The following is a 20,095-nucleotide window of genomic DNA, read 5'->3' as shown; positions in this document are numbered from 1 at the left end:
TCATGCATACCTATAGGAATTCACGAGGCTCGGTGCTACCGCACTTTGCATATTCCATTTGGTCCGCGCGATACCGATCTTTTACACGGCATAACAGATCGGCACCCTAAATCTCATGTATAGCGCAAAAACATTCCCAGGTAAAACAATACACATCCCAAAATCCAATTCTCATAGGCTCGTAACTCGCGGCATCCAATCATCCAACTCCCTCACCCAGTAACTCCATAGCCCGGCTCTCCTACATTATACAGGTATACACCGAAGGGACTCGGAATCGCGCTCACCGGGACACCGGAGCACACAAAGCTGCTGCTGCTGCTATAAGGCTGCAAAGCCGTTCCAAATGCTCGCTCCTTCCTCCTCGTTCTCCCACCCTGCAGGCAGGCTCAGTCTGTCTCTCGGTCTCCATTCCTTCCACTCCTACGGCCAAAGGCGCCCGCATACCTGCTTGCCTCCTTGCGATGCCGCGGCAGCGCAGCTACAGGTAGTATAGCGGAGAGACCAAGCGCGAGCGCGCGAGACACCGGTTCCTCTCCACGCCAGTTGTTGTTTATACTCGTCGCCGCCAGCGCCGTGCGGCGAAGATGATTCTCCTGCAGTTTTGAGTCGGTTTTTTTTTAATTTAAAAGTATCACAGTTGACGGTGTGCAGTGCGCATCAGGGGGACAGTGGGTGACTCCGGTGACGATCATGACGAGGTGATACCGATCTCGGAGAGGGCGAGAGATCTTTGCTTGCTGCTGGTCGATTGAAAGGTAAGGCTTCGGAAGATTTTTGAGTTATCGTGAAAGAGGTGTAAAACGCGGAGTTGAAAGATGCCTGTAGTGTACACGCACGAGGAAGCAGCAGCGGCGTAACGGTTTTTTTCTCTCGACGCTCCGCGCGCGGCTGCGATTAACAGTCTCTCTGGCTCTCTTTCTTTCTCTCTAGGACGACGAAAGAGAGAAAGAGAAGTAACCCGCGAGACTAGTCGGGAATAACAGTTACGCATACGCGTGTATAAGTCAGCGCGCTTCTCTTTCTTTCGCCTCCTCTTCTTCTTCTTCTGCCGTGTGGCACCTTTTCGGAACTGGATCTCATCCTCCGGCGATCGCGCGCGCGCGCGCGTCATGCATCTCTCGGTCACCAGGAGCATAAACTCCTGACACCTTTCTCTCGTGTACGTCGGATATATCCGGATAACTTACACTATATGCATATAGCGAAGTTGCACTAAGTATAGCGTATTGCAGCGCAGAATCCTCGCAGAGGATCGATTTTGGCGGCGATGCACGCGGCTGCCCGATGTTTTCGCGACGGTCAGTACGCGTGCACTCGGACACCTTGTGGTTCGTCGGCCGAAAAGTCCTCGTGTCTTGACCTCGCTGCGCTCTCGGGGATTTCAATGCCTGTAGAGAGGGAGAGAGAGAGAGAGTATTATAGCTTGCTGTACGGGGGCGGAGAGCTATATCCTATGCTATAGTCGTTGCTAGACTGGACGGGGAGGATACGGAGGTTTACGCGCTTTTTGAAGAGGAGATGCTATTCCAGAGCGTTAATTGAACGATTCGACTTTACGAGCTATTGTTTTTTCCATTCAATGAGTCCATTGTGTTATATCTCGGTTGTTGCTGGCTTTTTTTTCGGTGTAAACTTGACACTGACAGTCGCTGTATTTGACGTACCTTCTTTGTTATGTAAAATAGGCGCTCGAGTTCTTTCAAGTAACAGAAATCTAAGTACAGTTTTATAACTGCAATCACAGACTCTATAATCCGGTACACAATCGCGATCGTCTCATCGAGTTATTTTCGCGCACAACCTGTTCTGGTTGACAATGACCTCAGAATCGTATTCCATTCGTGTGCGTGCGCGACTTCGTCGTTCGTACGGATATTCTTCAGAAGGTAAAATCTTTAGTTTTTTACATTCGACGATTGACAATGAATCCACAAGATTAATATTCGGAGCGCCGAGATTTTTTGTTTATAACGTCTCTATAATGAAAAGCGGATACTTAGCATCAAGCCTCCGAAGCAAAAAAAGGATCACGATACTTTCACCTTCGCGCCAAGGGCAAAATCGACTTTTAAACCGATTTTTTCATCGACGTGCGTTCAATACAGCCAATTCATTTTTTTTCCAAGAATCAAAGATCGATCATTCGAAACCCACACCGCATCGAAGCCGAAGAAGAAACGCTTTTTTGCGATCCGTTTACTTTTCTTCGACGTTACGTCAGTGCGCTCACGCGCTGGGAAAGAAACCGCACGGCTCTGCCCGATGCGATAAAAGCCGATTTAATAATCCGATTACCGCACGCTCCCAGTTTCGAAAGTCCTTACGAGAAAAACTAAGCGCTCCTCTATCTAAGTGGATCCATCTTCGCATTGTACGCGCTGCGATTTTAAAAATAATGCATACCCTCAGTGCGGTACTTTACGAACCGGCGGCAGCATCGGGATACTACTTTACATTCTCTTTTGCGGCGAGACTTGGCTCCGAAGCGAAACCCGACGTTTACGGGAGATGATTCATAACAGATGTCGCGAGGCCTCTCTCTCTCTCTCTCTCTCTCTCTCTCTCTCTCCCTCTCTGTGAATTTCAAATTATTCACGAAAAATTAGCGTACAATGAGGAACTGTGGAATTTAATAGAAGAACAACACAGCGACGTCTCGATCAAAGAGCCTTCCGGGTATAATTGACTCGGAGGCTCGAAATGACAATCTTTACCCGCGAAATTAAGGACGGCCTTTCTTCCTACATCACACAAACCACCACGTTTTGAGTCAGCGTCGCGCGTCGAATGAAGAGAGGATCACCGAACGACGCGACGCGTGTCGTGACTGCCGCATGCAAAAAGCGTAATAACAACGTGACAGTCGAATCAGCCTCGGACTTCAATAGGACTCGAAATTGCTCCGGCGATTCCCTTGCGTAATTCAACTTGAGCACGTCTCATCTCGCGCATATACTGCACAGCTCATTTATAAAAGCGCGCGTAATTGCGGCGCGAGCTAATTACGAGGATTACGCGATCCGAATTCGCTTACTCGACTATGCAGTTTGTTTACCCGTTCATGCATATGCGTATAACGAGACACAAGGCCGAGCGTTATATATTATCCATAAGCGAGCGGGGAAATCATCTTCGCGGAATCTACTTGTAAGAGCGAGAGCCGGCGCGATGCCGTGTCATTAATCCCCCCGTCGTTTAAACGAGGCGGACCTTCCCTCTGCTCGCACGCATGCTGCAGTATGTACACACAATGCGCGGAGGATTGCGCAAGCTTGGATTTGCGCGAGAAAGTCTATGTATACGCGCGCGTGTGTGCGAGCGAGCGAGTTGGCGTAATCGCTCTCGTTATATTGAAAGGCGCCCGAGCAAATTGCGTTTGCTCCCCGTTGTCTCGCGGAAAGCGGCGCTCGCTCTATGAGCTCTCTGTCTGTGTGTTATATGTATAGGTATACGGGAGATAAAAAGAGCGCGTGCGTTGCGGTGAAAGTTCGCTGCGAGAATGCGCCGCGAGTGTGTATGGTACGCCAGGCGTGAAAATGTTTTGTTTTCTGAAAAGCCTGTGTGCAGCTATGAGCGACTGTGAATATATGTGTGTCACCTTATTTGGAATGATTGATTAGTTATAGAAAGTTATTGAAGGCCGAGTAACGATTACCGAGATTGATGAACTTGTATTGAAACGTTATTTTGGTACGTCATTATATGCTTGTAATGCATACGCGAGTTCTCGAGTGACTTGTGGGTTGTTCGAGGCTACGCCACCGACGTCATCGAATCAATTAGAATTAAAAACACGCCCCGCGATTCTCGTTAGCTTTTACAACTGTACAACTCATTCGGAGCTCGCGTGATGAATTTGTATAGACCGAATAACCGTCGATTAGCGAGAATTGAATTTCCCTGACGCAAAAAATTGTAGAGAGCGGCGGCGCTTAAAATTTTATGGTGTACGGCATACCACTCTTACATTTTCCGCAGCGACGAGATACGCAACGGTCGTATACCGTGAAGTAGTAAAGTCTCGCTGATTTTAATGGATCAAACGTTAAGTTTATAGCTCGTTGCGTAGTTTTTTCGGTTGCGTTGTATGAAATGCTGTGGACTGAAATTGACGTAATGGAGATGCAGACCGTGTTTACTTCACTTCCCGATGCGATTATGTCAATTTATAGCAGGTCAAGTGCCATTTCGTTCGAGAGGGTGTAAAAAGTTTAGCTCGAGCGTAGAAAAAATTCGAGAAAATTCGCGCAGGGGAATGAAAATTTCTGAAAACATAAAGAATAATATGGCCTCGAAAGCGTGAACAGATCCATTCCCGAACAGTCACGCCGACTTTCTTTCCACGTAAAGCAAAACAGTACATAACATAATCGTACACATAAAATCGCAGAGGTCGTATACAAAAACGGCAGTCGATGCATTAAACCAGAAAAGTTTCACATAACTGTCGAGAGCGCGCGGTAGAAAGTTCTCAAAAACTCCATCCTCTAATAAACAATTCTCTTGTGTCTTACAGGCGCGAGGATGAAGAAACCGACGATCAAAATGCCCGAGCTCCTGAATCTCGCGCTGCTGGCGATGAGCCTGTTACCGATCGCCAGGCCTCAGGTGATAAATCGGGCGCCACATTTCATATCCGGCGGTGACATGGCTCGACTGGCCGTGTCGGAAGGAACTCAACCCGGGGCGCCTGTCTACACTTTACAGGCCGAGGATCCGGAGGGCTCGAGACTGCACTACTCCATCAGCGGCGAACACTTCACCGTCGATCGCGAGACCGGCGTCGTCGTCCTCAGGAAGGCACTGGATCGCGAAGCGCAGGATCTTATCGAAGTCATCATTAGCATAACCGGTAGGTGAATTCTGCGAGAGAGGAAGTGCTGCGTGTCTGTTGTGGGGAGAGAGACAAGTAGGTTGTCTAACTGTGTTGTGCGAGTGATCGATCGATCGGTGGTGCGAGTAATTGATTTATCGGGGTATGCGGGTTGTTGGCTTTTTTAAAAGTGCACTGGGTATATGAGGTTTGAAAGTTACTGAGCTAGAAAAGGTATTATTTCACGAGAATCACTGGACGATTTGTTGGAGTCTTTTCTCACAAGTCCGTTACAATATTTCTTCGTTTATACTGTTATCGCGATTGACGCGCACGAACTACCCGCGCGCATTAATAGACTCGTCCCATTCTGTCAACCGATCGCTCGAAGACAAAAAAGCCGTTCGATCAAAGCTCTAGCTCACGTCTCACTCGTCCTCTTCCTGTCTTTGTTGTCGCAGACGAGGGCATAGCGGGTTCCGAGCCAAATACAGTCTCGCTGCGCCGTGAGATAGCGGTCCTCGACGAAAACGACAACGCACCCGTGTACCACGGCCGTCCGTACGCTGCCCGCGTACCCGAGAGCGCCAGGGTTGGAGGACTCCTGCTACCACCCGGTACCATCACCGTCACGGACAGGGATGGCGGTACCAATGCTGACGTCAGGGTCAAGTGTGTACCGGCGAGTCGGGACGATGACTCCTGTCGCGTATTCGACGTTGCTACTGAGAAGGTTTGTAGGAATCTATAGTTTTTTGCTTCGGTTTATTATATTGAACGTTTCTGCGAGGAGAGCAAGTGCACTGGTAATGAACGCCATGACCTTCGAAGCGCATATTTATACGAGTCCAGTTCCAGTAATTGACTGATTTCTTTTTTGTCACCGCTATTCTACAGTTGGCGGAAGGAAAGTACGACGTGCAAATTACCTTAACGGAAGCCCTCGATTACGAAAGAAGAAACTCGTACCTGATTAATTTGGTGGCGATCGACGGAGCCAGCGATCCGCTTAAAAGGCTGCAAGCCAAAGCTACCGTAGCGGTTGACGTCCTCGACGTTCAGGTAAGGATAATCGTCCGCATCGTTGCGCACTTGCATTCTTGTCTTGATTTTTTTCGCAGTCGACGCGTACTCTTCAATTATCGGCGTGACTCAAACCAAAAATGCCTTTATTTTCGATGCGACCAAGTTGAACCTTCTTCCCTTATCAAACGAAAACACGCAACAAAAAGTCGCTTCGAATCGCATTACTGTAAATCGCGAGACCGGCCGGTTTCTCGTGAGAACCGCGTATGGCTTTTCCCGCAACTAATGCTCACCCGGTAAGAATGTCGTTTCGAAACCTGCTTTTCGCGTACGCGACATTTTTTCGTACACTTACGTAAATTGCACGCCAATTTATGCTCTTATCAACTTAAGCGGCATATCATTGACCGTTGCGACTTTATGCGTATTTACCCTAGGATCAGCCACCCAGCTTCATCAATGCGCCTTACAGCGCAGCCCTACCGGAGAACAGTGAGGCAGACGTGACTGTTCTGACGGTTCGAGCCCGAGATGGTGACACTGGTCAACCCAGACCGTTATTGCTGAACCTCGAGAACGAAGACATGGGCTACTTTAGACTGGAGGTGTCTCAGCAGGGTGATCTGACCCTGGGTCGACTGATCACCACGAATGTGTCGTTGGATAGGGAGGATCCCAGTATTTTGCAAAACGGCGGGATATATACCTTCGAAGTAAGGGCTACCGAGTTGATAAATAACGAGATACCCGCTGACACGGCTACCTCGATGGTGACGATCGTCGTCACCGACGTGGACGACATGGTCCCGCAGTTCAACGAAGAGATGTTCAACTTGAAGATCTCCGAGGATATCGGCACCGATACTCCTTTGCCTGGTAAGAAATAAGAACATTTTATTGTCGAAATTATACTTTAAGGTTTGTAATTTTAAATTCATTTTGCGAAACGAATTTCTTCACAGGACTGAATATGCTGGTAACTGACGACGACGTCGGCGAAAATGCAAAATACCAGCTAGCTCTGAGAGATGCGCCAGATTACCCGGGCATAAGTGCAGCGTTCGTCATTAGTCCGGAAGAAGGCCAAGGACGGGTGCCGATCGTCATTAGGGCGAAAGACGAGAGTGTCTTGGACTACGACATGCCTGGAAACAGGGAATTAGAGTTCGAAGTGACTGCTTCTGTTAACAACGAAGTGGTAAGTGCGGAGCATAACTTTGATTTGAATTATTAGTTTATAAATGAATTGTACACGTAGACAATGCTCTAATTATAGCAACTTTCTCGCATGATAACGAGTCGTACATAAACCACGAGCTGTCACTTACATAACTCAATTAACGTCAGTACAATGCTAACTAACTTACCCACGAAAAAAAGGCATACTCCTCAAGTCAAGTTGCATAAAGCCAATTAAAACGTCTCGTCTAAAGCCCACAGTATACACACAGTAATTACCTGCAACTCATATTGTCTTTCAGGTGGCTTATTCCACGGTGCACATCGAGCTCGTTGACGCTAACGACCACAGCCCCGAATTTTCCCAGGCGCTGTACAAGCTCTCGGTTCCGGAGAACGCGGAGATCGGCCGCAAGTTCGGCGACGTTCGAGCAACCGACGCAGACAGCGGTGCCTTCGGCGAACTTACCTATGTTCTTCGCGGTTTCGGCGCTGACAAGTTCCGCACTGACTCCAAGAGCGGAGGTGTCTACGTGGCAAGGCCGCTAGATTACGAGACTCAAAAATCGTACTCGTTGACGATGGAAGCTAGAGACGGCGGTGGAAAAATCTCGACGGTGAACGTGCTCGTCGAGCTGGAGGACGTGAACGACAACGCACCCGTGTTCGAGCAGAAAGAGTACTCGAGAATCGTGAGAGAGAGAGCGACGAGTTTTGATCCCCAGATGTTCGTCAGAGCGACGGACGCTGATGGACCCGAGCAGGGCGATGGCAGGATCACATATTCCATCAGCGAGCACAATAGCATGAATGATAACGTGTTCAAGGTAATCGATCTTTTGGCTTCAGGCTTCATTTATATTTCTCTGCGCATATAATCAAACGGAAATTTATTTGAAAATTTCAGATTCATCCTGATACTGGTGAACTTACGATCACCCGTCCAGCTCGCTCGGGCGATACAGAGCGTGGCATTTACGAGTTGACGATCCGAGCAACGGACTACGGATCACCAGCCAAGTTTGCGGAGGCCAAAATATACGTCCGCGTGGGAGTCCCAGGGAACCAGAAACCGATTTTCCGGGGTAACTTCAAGTCGAATCAGCCAGGACCACACGCCTATAGAGCTCGAATTCTGGAGAACGCGGCACCTGGTACCGAGGTCATAAGAGTCACTGCTAACGACCCCGATGGTCGGGATAATCTGCTGCAGTACCAGATCAGATCTGGAGCAAAGGATAACTTTGTGATCAACAGTGGTTCTGGAGTTATCACGGTTTCGCCTGACGCGAGGTTGGATTTGGAAACTGGTGGTGACAAGTACGAGGTTATAGTTTATGCTATTGACTCTGGTACGCCGATAAGAGAGACTGCGACGACCACGGTGACAGTGACGATCATCGATGTGAACAACAAGCCGCCAGTGTTCCCGAATTCGACCTACATGGTCTACGTTTCTGAAAGAGCCTCCATTGGTAAATTCTAAAAACGACCACTATTTCCAATCCGCCAAATTCAATACGAAAATTTAGTAACACGTTGATTATATTTTTTAGGTGAAGTCGTTTTAAAGGCGACAGCAGTGGACTCGGACACCGACGCGGACATCGAATACTCGATCGTCGAGCCTATCACGGCTGTCGACAAGACTGGTGTAGCTCTTAAGAACAACGTTTACGATTATAAAACCGCTTTCCGAATAAACAAGACGACTGGTGCCATATCCGTGACTCGAGCCTTGGATTACCAAACCGTTGCAGTAATAATTCTCACTGTCGAAGCTCGCGATAAGAACGCTGTCGCCGATAAAGAGAAACAAGTCGCACGAGCCGAGGTGACAGTGTACGTGCAAGCCTACAGCGATGACAATCCGACGTTCACCAATGCTGGCTGGTCAGCTAACAATCCGACGATCAAGGTAACGGTGCCCGAGGAACAACCTCTCGGCACCACCTTGCTGATGTTGACAGCGAAAGAGCCGCAGACTGGTTATGCTATACAGAGGTTCGAGCTAGTAAGGGACGACGACGACGAGGGATACGTCAATGTTGGTGTGCAAAGCGGTAATGTCGTTCTCAGCAAGAGGCTGGACTATGAGTCCTTAGATGAGAAGGTTTGTAATTATATTTATTTAATAAAATCGTGTTTGAAGGTCGTGTAATAAACAAAAGTCGTTTTCAGTTAATTCGATTCAAAGTCAGGGCTCTCACGAGGGATTACGAGATCACTCGAAGAATGTCAGAAGCTAACGTGATAGTGAGCGTTCAAGACATCAACGATAACAGTCCAGTGTTCACCCAGAAAGACTACAAAATTGCAGTATTAGAATCCGATAAGCCTTCGAAAGTGATACTAACGGTTAAAGCAACAGACGTGGATAGCGCGAATTCGGAATTAGAAATAAAGCGAGGGTACGGAGTGGTCAGGTACTCCATCACCGGAGAAAATGCCAACTTGTTTGAAATCGAACCTATCAACGGAAACATTCGCGTAAGTACATTTAGAATGTGAAGTGTTGTGGTTAAAAATGTGATTAAAACCACGAATTAATTCTTTTGTACAGATCGCACCAAATACAACTCTGGACAGAGAAAGGCAATCGGTTTTGCGAATGTACGCAATCGCATCCGACATGCCCGAAGGAGGAGCTGAGCAGAGGACGGCAAGAGCATTGGTGACTGTCGATGTTCTCGACGTGAATGATAACGCTCCGATGTTTCCGCAAGATTCCTACACCGCTGTCATCCCGGAGAACGCGCCGACCGGTATCAGCGTTGTAAATATTACTGCCAGCGATCCCGACGAAGGTCCCGGTGGTGTCATTATCTTTGATATCATCGATGAGGGCGAAGCAAGCGGTAGGATTGAAATCGCATCTTTCGAGAATTCTTATTTACTTACTGTTATAATCATTAATGTACTTCATCTTTCACTTCAGGCTTGTTCAAGATCAACCAAACTACGGGAGAGATAATGTCGAATCGCGAGCTGACCGGTAAAGGTCGAACGGAGCCATACTACATGCGCATCCGCGCACAAGACTCCGGCGATCCAGTTCTATACTCTGATATCAAGCTGACCCTCTACATCGGAGACGTAGTCAGCAATGACGGAGTGCCTCTTTTCATCAGACCTACTCTCGATGAGGTAGCACAAATCTCTGAGAACTCGACGATCGGCAGTCCCGTTTTCCAGGTCGTCGCCTCTGATCCGGACGACCCGAACCTCCCTAACGGTAAAATCACCTTCAAGTTTCTGGAAGATGGCAACTTTGGCTACGACGCCAGCGCCTTCATGATCAATCAAGAGACTGGCCTCATCACCACCAAGAACCTTCTCGATCGTGAGACCACGGATAGCTACACCCTGATCCTGGTAGCACAAGATCTTGGCGAACCACCGCAGCAGGCTACGAGGATTCTGCAGGTCAAGGTCCTAGATATCGACGATCACAAGCCACACTTCAAGCGTAGCTACTACAGCCCGCCACTCGAGTTCAATGTGAAGGAAGAGGTACCGGTCGGTACGAAGATCGGTACACTGCAGGCGATCGACGAGGATATCGGAGAGAACGGCATGATCGATTACGCTATTACCTACGGCAACGAAGCTGGTCTTTTTGCCGTCGAGCGACTGAGCAACAACAGCGCCGTCATCAAGTCCACCAAGAGATTAGACAGGGAGGAGGCAGAGAAGCATCTGTTGACGATCAAATGCTTCAAGTACTCTACGGGTTACTCGGACACTGTACCTAAGCCGTACAACAGGCAAGACCCTACGGAACGACAGGTACTGATCAGGATCGTGGACATCGACGATAACCGACTGAGGTTCAAGAAGGAAAACTTCACGATAGGTGTCAGACTGAACGTCCCCATCGACACTAGTCTAATAACTCTGGAAGCTCAGGACGTCGACTCCGATGCTCTGCCCATAAACTACAACATGGGTGAAGTGTCCTTCGTTTCCCTGGTCGATCACTCGATGTCAAAGCGCTCGATACCGCCGCCGATCGCTCTGAACCCCAAGACAGGCGAGATCAGAACGTCGGGCTCGCTAACCAGTTACTCCGATGGCTACATGGAGGTTCCCATCTCGGCCAACAATTCTCTCGTCCCCGGCCGCGAGACCAATGTCACACTTCGAATATTCCTGCTGCGCGATCGCGACATGCTCAAGTTCGTGTTCTCCAAACCTCCCACGGAGGTGCGAAAGAAACTGGAAAACTTTGAACGAGCCGTGCAACAGGCTCTCCTTCTTCCCGTCTCCGTCAACGTTTACGACACGCAGTTTTACGCGAAGGAGGACAACTCCCTGGATTTCTCCTCGACGAGCTCCTGCTTCCAGATGGTCGGTCGGGAGTCCTACAGTCTTCACGAGATGAAGGCCCTGCTTACCGATCCGAAGAACGACGAGCTCAAGAGGGTCTACAAGGACTTCCACGTGGAGAAGGTGCAGAACTGCGCGGCGACCGTCGCCAGAGCCGACGCCTCCGTCACGCAGATGTGGGTCCTGGCGATCGCAACTCTCGTCGGCGTTGCCGCCATAGCCGCCAGCTGTACCATTTGCTGCATGCACTCGAAGTGAGTTTATTAGAAAGTTTATTTTGCGCCTGTCATACAGCCTCGGGCGCTTCGGCATACGTAATGCGACGACGCCTTTGTCATCCGTGCAAATGTATGATATAAGCCGTTTTGAGGATGGCTGAATAATTCATGATTTTCTCCGGTTGCAGGTACAAAAAGCAGGCGAGGCACGCGCGGCTGCGCGATCAGCCGCGGCCGACGCTGAGCTACGTGTCCTCGGGGCCGGGGATGATCAGCTCGGGATCTCACACGACGCTGGGACCGGGTACCATGGTCTCGATCGGACCGCCTCATCACGAGGGCCCCTACGAGTGGGGCAACACGACCCTCTACCATCCCAGCACGCTATCGAGATCGTAGGAGCGAGTTCTTCGCGAGCGATGACAACGAACGCTAAAGTGCCAACTCGGGAAGCAGATGAGAGTACGCGCCGATTCGCGCCTCGATACAGACTGTTCACTGGCGAATAAGCATGGTGCTAGTGTGGAAAAAAGTTACTAGGAGTTTACACGGTGAAGATTGTGGAATAAGAGGTGTATATTTATTACATGTATAAATAACTAATTTTACGAGGACGATTATATCGATCGTAGTGCCGTTGGATCGTATTAGACGTCTTCCGACTAACTGTATTGTAGTAGTTCGACGAGGATGATGCGTCAGTCACGTGTATAAAAGGATAAATCAAAAGTACGAAGGAATGTACTATATTATTATTATTTTTTATTTGTGAAATACAAAAGTTTTATTATTACGCGCAGTCTTTATTTTTCTTAGAAAAACAAGTACGATGCCATTCAAACTAATGCTTCTATAACTAAAACAACGTTACCCTACCACTCTTCAGTCCGTTGCGATGAGGCTATCGGCGAATTGTTGGAATCCCTCGACGGTATCGATGTCTTTGAAGCTGGAGCTCTCAATCAACGCGGTCGTAGTTCGCTCGGTAGTAGTCGTAGCTTCTGTAGTAGTGGTGGTCGTCGTAGCGATTTCGCAATCTTCGTTACAATCGCCACTGGCGCGCGTAGTAGTGCCAACCAATTTCTCAGTCTGCGCGTCGTCCACAAACTTGCTAAACATCATCTCTTCCTTCGCGAGCGGCGCCTCCTCGTATCGAACTTTCGCCGAGTCCTCGAGATCTTTATCCTCGTCTAGTCTGGCCTCCTCCACGGCTGCGTGAGCCGTCAGGTGCTTGGTGATGGCTTCGAGAGGGAAGATCAACCTGTCCATCATCTGATCCTTTTCCCTATCCGGCATCGTCTGCTCCGATCGATCTATAACGTCGTTTCTGAAAAAGGCATCCGAGAGTTTTTATAAACGAAATATCGCGGTGAACTCACATACGCGCGATAAAAATATTCGCGCGACTATAGTTTATATGGCAAACATGACTGGTTGCTTTGTTAAAAGCCTGCTGATTTATGAGTCAGTTCGTTCTCTCTCGAACGCAACTTTACTGCTGCCGACGCGCAGGTGAGCGCGTCGTCTCTTTTTGGAGATTCTTTAGCCGGAGGCGAATCATTCGACACGCGCGGCATTCCCTCATTTATTATTACATGTGCTGTATAGCACGCATACTCACTGTAGACGCAACACTGACGCGCTTCTTTTCTCTCTCGATCTCGCCAAGACAATTTTTCCTCCTCCGTGTGGAGACTCTACTGACATCAGCATGATAGACTCGGGAATATATGCTACCGGAGGTTACGTATAGGTGTGCTTCGATTTTGAAAAAAAAGTTACACCACGAAGTGCCAATCGATAATTGTGCAGCGCGGATATTATCTAAAGAAGCTGATCATGACAAATTAAGTTGACCACGCCGTATAGGTATCGAGAAACAAATTCTCCCGCGGTTTTCACACTCGGAGTTTCGAAAGGCCGATTGATTTTCCGAATGAGCTCTCTCTTAAGTATATGCATAATACACACTACTCGTGTGCAACTTGAACTTACACGATGTCGTGCTCGCGCGCGTGCGCTGCACCGGTGAAGGTACGCGAGAAGAAGAGATGACCAAAGTTCGCGGCCTCGGTGTTTTTTCTCTCCTCGCAAAGCACTGTATGTATATGTATGTATCTGCGGGCGCCGCGTTGTATGTACATGCGACGTTTTTGCTCGACTCGACTTTGAGTCTACAGCATGAGTGAAAGTGAATCCGCGGCATGAACCCGCGTTCGAGAGATGTTCAATGATCGTCGCGAAGACGAAGACTCGAAAAGGTGATAGAGCGACTAGCGCATTATCAGATTCTACATCTAAGGAGAATTTTACACGGTATAGACGCAGGCAGTTATAGCATGCTCAGCGGTTCTAATAGACCTGCTATGATGCGGTTTCGGCATTGATGTCTAAAAATTTACATTACCTGGTCAGTTTGCTCTTTCTCTTCGGATAAAGATTCAAGTGGAGTATCATCTGATGCTTCTCCTCATCGTCGGGTGCCTGATGGTGGCCTTGGATCATCATCGGACCACTCGGTGGTTGAGTGTGCATCCCGTATATTTTCGGATACCTCGAGTAATACGGCGAAACGGGCAATCTCCTCATATCGTTATCGTCGATCACGGTCGGCGGCTTCAGTCGCGACGATTTCTTCGTCTGCTCCGCCGTATCGGTGATCGGGTATATGTCCAGCATGACGCTGAAGGGCTTCGGCTTACGCTTCTTGCCAAAGTTCGTATTGTAAGAGCCGCTGCTGTCGTACTGGCTCTCTTGATACACCGAGTGTTTATTTGAATTCGGCCGCTGATAGTAGCCGTCGTAGTACGGATTGTACCTCTGCATTCCCATGGGTGAAAACCTGTGGACGACGATTTAATCAATGAAATCGCAGGTGTGGTGAAAACATTGATGATTACGGGAGCAGTCGTACCTAAAATTCGACGTAGCCAGAAGATTGACATCGGTCGGATGCTTCGGCTTGTATTGGTAGAGTGGATCGCCGTTTAGCGCGATGGCGTACGGCGCGCTCTCCTGCTCTTCTGATCTGTCGCTGTTCAATGCTACCTCGCCGATGTCCATGTGCGAGGTGTCGTATTTCTTGGGATTCACGTAGAATCCCGTGAACTTGATGCCGCGGTTCAGCGTTTCTGGGTCATTGGTCAGATACTTGATGATATCTTGGATGTTCCGAGAAGCGTGAGGATACCGATACTGCGATAGTTGCGGATACTTCGGTCGCTTGAAGGACGACGGATGCGGACCTTTCAGCTCGAAGCGAAACGGAGTTGCGCGCTGATTGTCATCGACGTTGCTCGGTGTCTCTTCGGAGGAGTCGTCCGGTTCGGGAAACTTGAGTCTGCTGCTGTACAACGCAAATATTTTAATCCGTACGAAAATTATCGATCGATTTTACTATATAAACGATTCTTACCCCATTCGATAAATCATCGCGTGATTGTCCATCATATGCTTCTCTTGGCGCGTTGGCTCCTCCTCTTCTTGCTGCCGTCTGTTTAGCATGCTGTTCCTCAACTTGAAATTCTTCAGATTTTGAGTCCTCGATTCCGGCTCCTCGATCACAGCCATCCTCTGAGTTCGCATCTCGGCGCTCGTTTCTTTGCCCTCGACCTTCTCCTCATCCTTGTACTCGGTGACTCGATCGTCGTCCGATCTGTCCTCTAAAATCGGTATCGTCGTCTGACTATTGTTTACAACATAAATCGTAGGTGTGACAGTGACGCTCGATCTTCTGTTAGCGGCGTTCTGCAGCTGCTGCTTTTTCAAATTGTTCTGTAGGATGTAGATGTGCTTGGTCTCCTGGCTGACTTTGCTGCTGATGGACGCACTCGAGGCAAAGTCGTACAAGAATATACCGATCTGAAACGATTATTTTTAATGTTTGCTGAGAAAGAAGTTGCGTCTCGAAAAGAAGTGAGCGACTTTTATGGCTAATGAAGTGTGTAGGCGTTGGTAATCATGTTAATTGGTTAGATAACGTCGTGTGGTGTGTGTATATATTCCTACGCCTACATAACATTCGGCAATTAGCCTTTGTAGACAAGTAACGGGAAGAACTTTCGTTTTCAGCGTTCAATGTGGATCTATTCCCACGATGAAGATTGCATTTCAGAGCAGAGTTCTCGCTATTTTACGAATGTATCTAATTGGCTCGAACGTTGTAAATTTGGTTGCAAATTTTTTGAAAATAAAAAATCGGATTTTTAATCACGATACAGTTGCATTCGATCAACGTCTACATTTTATTTGAGAGATTGAGAGAAAATAAAAAAAAACTTTCATCTTTCGTACCACATCTCCACTACTACTTTACGATCGACTCAGCAGCCTCTCTCCACAGACAACCTACACGTTACAAGGTATTTGCTCGTTGGCATTAGGCATACAACCGCTTGAGTTCGCGGTCAATGCACATTTTAATCACACACGCAAGATGATTTTTAAAGATGCGCCGTAAAAAGGCGATTCGAATAGCCGGAGGTATAAATTAAACAGTTGTTAACCCCGAGCAGCGTGGACGGGGCTCTCCTTTCTATGTATATCAAAGAGTAAAAGCGGAGTAGATATGCAACGACGCCCTATGTACGTGAAGAGCGTGTTTAAGAAATCACGATGGAAGGGAAGAGTCGAGACCGCACCGCCTGCTTGCCGCTTGGCCCGCCATGCATGCGAGCGAAGCGAGGCGTTGGCTGTGCTGCACTGAGTTTAGTGAAAAGTGTCCGCTTTTTAACACGTATGAGGCTCCTTTACTCTGGTGTACACATGTGTTGTAGAAAATTTTGTAAAACGCTTGTTAGAAAAGCGAAGGTTTTTCTAGTTCTGTCTACCGAGTTTTATGAGATGTTATTAGTGTGATTCAATTTTCGTGCAAGCTAATTTGTATGTGCACACTTGTATTGATCTTAAACAAACATTCACTCGAGATAAGATTCAAAGAGTAAAGAAATTGAAAAAATGTGTGTAAATTGAAATAATTGTTTATTCAAGTAATTTATTCAACTCACCAATATAACCGAAACAACAATCATAATTACAATAGCAAGTTTCCGAACCGTAGCACCGTAGGTATTTGTGTTGTAGAGATCGCTGTGATCAGAGTAAAGTCCTAGCTCCGATGTACTGATATGAGATCTTCGACCAGTATTGAACATATCTTTCGGGGCTTCCTGTCGATCTCCGTCCTTGAAATTTTACACAAATCCTTTCTTTTACAACAAATCTAATTCATGCAAACTAGTTTACTTATTCTTACCATTGGCACTGCACAATATTCACATCATACAAGAAAAGAATCTACGAATCGAAATTCAGTCACTAATTATCATCTGCCAAGAACTCGATATCACTTCAGCACATTTTTGCTGCGATGATGCCTTTTCGATGCATCGTCTGAGACTAAGGAGTTACATTTCTCGCTGGGAGTTTTCACTAACAATCCCACAATTGTGAAGATGCTAGAAGGTAAAAGATTTTCTTTGTCGGAGATGGGTGAGGATCGAAATGGAAGGAGAAGCCTGAGAGTTCTGGACTACTTACTGCCGAGCATATGTAGCAGAATTCATGATGTGCTTCTCACTTTGAAATTACAGCGAGCCTGAAATACTGCACGGGATATGGGTCTCCATTTAATTAACGTTGCGACAATTACTAAACAGAATTGGTACATAGATTTATTTCTACTTGTGCTCTGTGTTGTGAATCATGTTTTTCAATTTTCTACTCAAATTACAATTTTATAATATTTTTTATCAATTTTATTTATAAAATAGGTATATCAATCAATAAAAAGTACGCTTACATTATGCTATCCTTAAAAAATGAAATTATATAATAAATATATTAATGCAATAAATGTTTTCAAAAAAACATTTATTTTTACGTACACATCAGCGCAGTTATAATATTATAATAACTCATAGTAATTGTTACATATTAAATTAAGAATATTTTTCATCATATCAGAGTATTCTCTGCAACGAAGTTCGCATCTTCATTTTTTCTGTGCTTTTGGGTAGTCAGTAGTAGCGTTCCGAACGACCAAGCAGTCTTTATAATCTTAAGAATATGTGTAAAAATAAAGGTTTTTTTTAATAATCAATTATGACATACATATTTAATATATTTACCGTCGCAAAGTTTTTTATTGATAAAATCATTATCATGGTTCCTGCTGTTAAATATTCGGATTTTAAAGTGCGCCGCATGATCATGAGTACGAAAATTCGTGTCTTTGAAGATGTTTTATACCAATCGATATTATATCTAATAAACATAATAATAATTCTTGAGATTAATTTTTATTATAATAAAACCATTGAAAAATTTTATCCATTTTTAGTTCGAATATACTTACGCTGTTGTATACATATCGTCGCACGCTTGTATAACTTGCTCTCCAGAATAATTCACATAAAATAAATAGATCATAATAATCGGCATTAATAGTAAGACTCGTATAAAAGAATGAATATCTGCTCTGCAAAAATTTAACTAGAAAATAAAAGATCTTATTTACTTAAAATTATATTTAAAAAAATTAATTATTATTGACCTGAGTTCAAATGCACGCGATAAAACACGCTGAGAATACTTTATAAGAAATGATATCACAAATGTATGGCAATATTTTCTATTACTTTTATTATTAAAAAATTTACTTGAATTGTTTGAAATTGTGTTTGTTAAATTTGTGTACTGGATACAATTATTATATTTGAAAATTATGTCCTGATTAAAGTAATAATGTCGATTGCCACAACTATGCAATCATTTTTACCGCAAAATTTTCTCATTATGCGTTTAATAGTCATAGTTTTATTGATTACTTATTTACTTCAAACGTGCCAATTGTAAGAGCACTTATACAGAAAACTGTCAAAACGAAGAAATCAGCACCGAAAACTTTTTTAATTATCCGTATACCTCTGTTGAATAAAAAAATATCAATATGCTCAACATTAATTTAACGGATTCGCATGAAAATATAAAATTTTCTATGTATATTTTTAACCTGACAGCTTGTTCATGCATTTCGATGACTTTGATCAATTTAGGAATAAGCGATATGTCCTCTATACATTTTTGTAGCGGATGATTGATTTTATCACATGCAATTATTGCATTCTGTAACCGGTGTCTAGAACAAAGTGATAACATAGTATTTGAAAAATCCTCGAAAAAACTTCCCCACATTACAGGAAATTTTTTCGGATTAAATAAAAATGAGTTACCTGGCGATTTCGTATAGAGCACAAACGTGTTTAACGCTGGATATATACGTAACAATAGCTGATAAATACGCTAAACCAGAGTATATTACGATAACAGTTACATGCAAGGCAACTTGCCAATCGTACAATTTTTCATAAATCACCATAGGTTTGAAATAGTAAGGAAAGCTGTGCTGTCGCTGATATTCTGATTCCTTGTTAAATATTCGCAGAAGAAAATCGATGCAAGAATATATCATGAAAGCAGAAGAACAAAACACTAAAAATAGTAAAATTCGTCAATAAAAAAATAGCATACAGCGTATCCTGAAGCATAGTTTAAATAATTTTAAAATGACCCATGGTAATAAAGTTGATCTTTCTACCATCCAATAAAAATGATCGTAGTATGTTATGTTCTGAGCTGTCAGTTAATTTGTTCCAATCAGTTGCTATGCATTCATATAAGTTTTTTATCTAGAATTCAAAAAAGTATATGGGATAAAGTGCTTGCCGTTATCCTCTCTTAAAAAATAGATGACCGGATGTTGTGAGGCCTTTAATAAAGCGATTTGATTGGTTGAAAAAAGAATATCCGGTCTGAATGTAGTTGCGATTTTGAACTTTTAACCTCAAGATAATTGAGCGCGCGAAGCGCGCATTGGGTTTAGCTAGTAGATTAAAAAATAATAAGAATATAGTTTAATTTACCTTATTTTGTTGATTATAAAACATCGTGCACTTGAGAAGACCGAGTAAACAGAAAAATGTTATAATAATAGTGTCTTCAGTATTTATGATATCCAATTGCGATTGTGATATAACGCCAGCTATCTTTCAAAAGTAAGAATGAACGAAGAAACTATAAATGAACGTGAAATTTGAAAGAGTAGAATTTAAGAGTGTAGTAATCTTATATTTACAAGTGTGAAAACGAACAAAAATATGCTGTTTGCTAACATTGCAAATGCGATTCTTCTTCCTAATATTGATTGATAAGGCCATAATCCGCAAATCATCAAAACGCGTTTGTTTATTTTAAAATATTGGCTATCGAATAAATCCATTTTGACCGAATGATAGTACATCTACGTTAAGACATATCAAACTACCCAGTTAACCGCTACTAAAATGCTTATTTAATCCATAGTTATATCCATAAAGAGTTTTGTGAAGCACGCGAACTTGTCATTAAGTATAAAGTTTACTGAAAGTAAAAGATCAATGTTAATGTTCAAACTTTCTCCGAACTTGAGACTTTTTATAGACGTTGGTTACTTTCCGACCTGTACTTCAATGTTTCAACACCGGCAATA

General features: G+C 45.1%; 3 protein-coding genes across 4 annotated transcripts in view; 1 reads left to right on the top strand and 2 right to left on the bottom strand.

The window, feature by feature from the left end:
- LOC100123734 (cadherin-23) overlaps positions 1 to 12,361 on the top strand; it is a 54,230-nt gene extending 41,869 nt beyond the window's left edge. The window contains exons 1-13 of one of the 2 annotated variants that reach the window (XM_001607385.4): positions 433 to 758; positions 4,520 to 4,855; positions 5,278 to 5,549; positions 5,714 to 5,878; positions 6,280 to 6,718; positions 6,805 to 7,040; positions 7,324 to 7,848; positions 7,929 to 8,496; positions 8,578 to 9,134; positions 9,203 to 9,511; positions 9,585 to 9,879; positions 9,960 to 11,604; positions 11,757 to 12,361. In XM_001607385.4, coding sequence (XP_001607435.2) covers positions 4,528 to 4,855; positions 5,278 to 5,549; positions 5,714 to 5,878; positions 6,280 to 6,718; positions 6,805 to 7,040; positions 7,324 to 7,848; positions 7,929 to 8,496; positions 8,578 to 9,134; positions 9,203 to 9,511; positions 9,585 to 9,879; positions 9,960 to 11,604; positions 11,757 to 11,967 — 5,550 coding nt within the window. In that variant the 5' untranslated portion in view covers positions 433 to 758; positions 4,520 to 4,527 and the 3' untranslated portion in view covers positions 11,968 to 12,361. Of the gene's footprint in view, positions 1 to 432; positions 759 to 4,519; positions 4,856 to 5,277; positions 5,550 to 5,713; positions 5,879 to 6,279; positions 6,719 to 6,804; positions 7,041 to 7,323; positions 7,849 to 7,928; positions 8,497 to 8,577; positions 9,135 to 9,202; positions 9,512 to 9,584; positions 9,880 to 9,959; positions 11,605 to 11,756 lie in introns of those variants that run through there. The other variant, XM_031923598.1, reaches the window with a different exon arrangement.
- Positions 12,362 to 12,450: 89 nt separating this feature from the next.
- Positions 12,451 to 16,930, bottom strand: LOC100123737. Its single transcript, XM_031923818.1, has 5 exons — positions 16,575 to 16,930; positions 14,984 to 15,429; positions 14,483 to 14,938; positions 13,976 to 14,410; positions 12,451 to 12,895 (listed from the first exon to the last, which is right to left on the bottom strand). The coding sequence occupies exons 1-5, from the start codon at positions 16,719 to 16,721 to the stop codon at positions 12,451 to 12,453; spliced, it is 1,929 nt and encodes a 642-aa protein (XP_031779678.1). The 5' UTR covers positions 16,722 to 16,930.
- A 593-nt stretch (positions 16,931 to 17,523) lies between these two features.
- Positions 17,524 to 19,846, bottom strand: Or182 (odorant receptor 182). The gene is made up of 9 exons (NM_001190633.1): positions 19,703 to 19,846; positions 19,491 to 19,613; positions 19,139 to 19,256; positions 18,801 to 19,059; positions 18,581 to 18,706; positions 18,404 to 18,494; positions 17,924 to 18,060; positions 17,697 to 17,832; positions 17,524 to 17,625 (listed from the first exon to the last, which is right to left on the bottom strand). Exons 1-9 carry the CDS (start codon positions 19,844 to 19,846, stop codon positions 17,524 to 17,526), a joined length of 1,236 nt encoding a protein of 411 aa, NP_001177562.1.
- Between the last annotated feature and the right edge of the window lie 249 nt (positions 19,847 to 20,095).

This window comes from Nasonia vitripennis, chromosome 2, assembly GCF_009193385.2.
Source record: "Nasonia vitripennis strain AsymCx chromosome 2, Nvit_psr_1.1, whole genome shotgun sequence".
NCBI lineage: Eukaryota > Metazoa > Arthropoda > Insecta > Hymenoptera > Pteromalidae > Nasonia > Nasonia vitripennis.
Note: the sequence above shows the minus strand (reverse complement) of the source record. Positions and strands in the feature narration are given on the sequence as shown.